Source organism: Nematolebias whitei, chromosome 20 (genome assembly GCF_014905685.2).
Source record: "Nematolebias whitei isolate Nwh7 chromosome 20, NemWhi1, whole genome shotgun sequence".
In the NCBI taxonomy this organism is placed as follows: Eukaryota; Metazoa; Chordata; class Actinopteri; order Cyprinodontiformes; family Rivulidae; genus Nematolebias; species Nematolebias whitei.
Window position 1 is genome coordinate 7,290,956 of NC_056517.1, and position 2,238 is coordinate 7,293,193.

General features: G+C 38.6%; 1 protein-coding gene across 1 annotated transcript in view; it reads left to right on the forward strand.

Moving 5' to 3' along the window:
- The first annotated feature begins 1,084 nt into the window (after positions 1-1,084).
- Positions 1,085-2,238, forward strand: part of LOC119426823 (kinesin-1 heavy chain-like) — a 34,320-nt gene continuing 33,166 nt past the window's right edge. The window contains exon 1 of the mRNA XM_037694405.1: positions 1,085-1,210. Within this exon, the coding sequence (XP_037550333.1) occupies positions 1,085-1,210 (126 nt within the window). The remainder of the gene's footprint in view (positions 1,211-2,238) is intronic.

The following is a 2,238-nucleotide window of genomic DNA, read 5'->3' on the forward strand; positions in this document are numbered from 1 at the left end:
TGACCCTAACTATAAGATTTATCAAAAAGGAAAGCCCTAAACCTAATCAGACTCACATGTTACAAGAGTGATTATGTATCCTTTCTGATCTGAAACACCTTGGGATCCCTGAGAAAGAGCTGGAGGATATTGTTGAGAAGAGGGATGTTTGAATTTTCCTGCTGGAGCTGGTGGGCTGATAAAATAGGCTGCAGTTAAATCTGACATGAGTGCATGTCAAATCAGTCTTACATACATGTCTGACCACAATGAAAATGTTTGAGCAGTTCATTAATACCATCTATGAAGCACAGCAGTTGAGGTATTAGGTATTATTACTCTTATATTTAAAACTTTTGCTATTTTTGGGTGTAAGTGGGACATTGAGTACACAGTTGTGTTCCACATCATGTACCACATGTGTTGAGAACAATAATAAAGAACCTTGAAACTTGTACTATGGTTTGGAGTTATTTTGCTGCTGGAAGAACTTGTGAGCTTGGACATTTTTAATCAACGTGCTGTGACCTCAATTGTAATGGTATAAAAGGTTAAGAAAAGAAAATAGCCAAGATTTGATTTTAATTTGAATATAACCTTCTAGAATATAAAATATTAAAGAACAATAATCATAACAGTAAAAGCTTGTTATAGTTTTTAGTTTCACACAGCCATGTCTCTCTATACAAAGACATAATTTTGGTTCAGCTCCTGTAACAGCAACTTTTACAGTTTGTGCAAAAGCTGAACAGAAACTTTATTTTTTAAGGACAAGCTAATCCTTTAAAAGTTGTAAATATAAGAATATGTCTTTAAGTGACTTGGCATGTTAGCTTAGTAAAATAAACAATTATCAAATATTTTTAAGCAAATAAAACTGACGTTTTTTTTCTTTTTGTATTGGTTAAACAGCAGCTGTCAGCTTTGGGTACACTAATCTTAAAAATAGAGTGAAAAATAAAATTAATTCAGTCTCTTTAAGTATTAGTGAAGCCTCCTCCATCAAACTCCCAGTCAGCTGAACAGCAGCTGAGAGGTCCACCCCTTCTTGTGGTGTGTCTCTTCCTGCTGCTCTGCTTTGTCAGGCTGCACCAGGACGACAGAAATGGCAGACCCGGCGGAGTGCACTATTAAGGTGATGTGTCGCTTTAGGCCACTAAACAACTCAGAAGTGGCCCGGGGAGACAAGTACATCCCCAAATTTGTGGGGGAGGACTGTGTGCAAATAGCGGTGAGTATCTACAGCTTCTCTGCAGATCAGAACGTTATGGTTTTATTTTTAAATGTTGACAAACTCAGGTTAGTTTTATCATTATATAATAATAAATTGATACCTTGTAGAAAGAAGGTTCTATACAAGTTTAATAAGGTTAAGTCAGTTCTTCTGGATGGATTATTCTTGTTGAAATGTCTTTTATCCAGAAGACTTCTTCAGTCTGAGGAGCTGCAAAAAACTCAGTATTATAAATGGCACCTTCTCATAGTGGTTCAACCAGTTTGCTGGAGACCACCAAAACTAGTTGTTCACATGTAAAAGGAGGACCATCAGCTTAACAATTGATCATTAGTGTCCTGATGGCTGTTTACTATTCACAGAGGGCTGAGTGATACTAGCAATAACAGCATTGTAGGAGGGGGACAGTTGAACACGGAGGTCTCCACCCAGGGCTTAATTTGTAAACTGATCGATGCCAGAACACATATGGCAGGCGAGCCGGTGGGTGTGTGTGGAGGGGGCATGCGTTGCAGGGGTTCCTGCATTTTGGTGTATTTAAACAGGTTGTTAAACATCTACGTTTACCTACATTTGTAAACACTTGATTCAAGAATAATTTTAGAGATCAACAACAAAAACAGCTCTCTCCTTATGTGTGAATAAAGCAGCTTCGCTTCTGTCAAGCATCACAAACACCCCCCCCCCACACACACACACACACACACTCACAACCACCACCACTTCACGGTTCCAAGCCCGACTCTTCTCCGCTGAATTCAGTCCTGTGTGTTGTTGCTCCTCCTCCAATCTCCATTGCTACTGCCCTCAGGTGCTTCCATTATCGATTGTCCAACTAAGGACAATGAGAAGCCTTTTTTATTAAAGTAACTTGGACTGTATTTTTGACATTTTGATCACTGTTATTTTGACAAATTAGCACTGTTGTTTTGATACGTGATTAATGTGAATAATGCACATCAAACATTTCTCTAGTTGTGTGGGATTCCTGGTTTCCCTCTGTCTGTTTGTGTCTGTTTGTCACT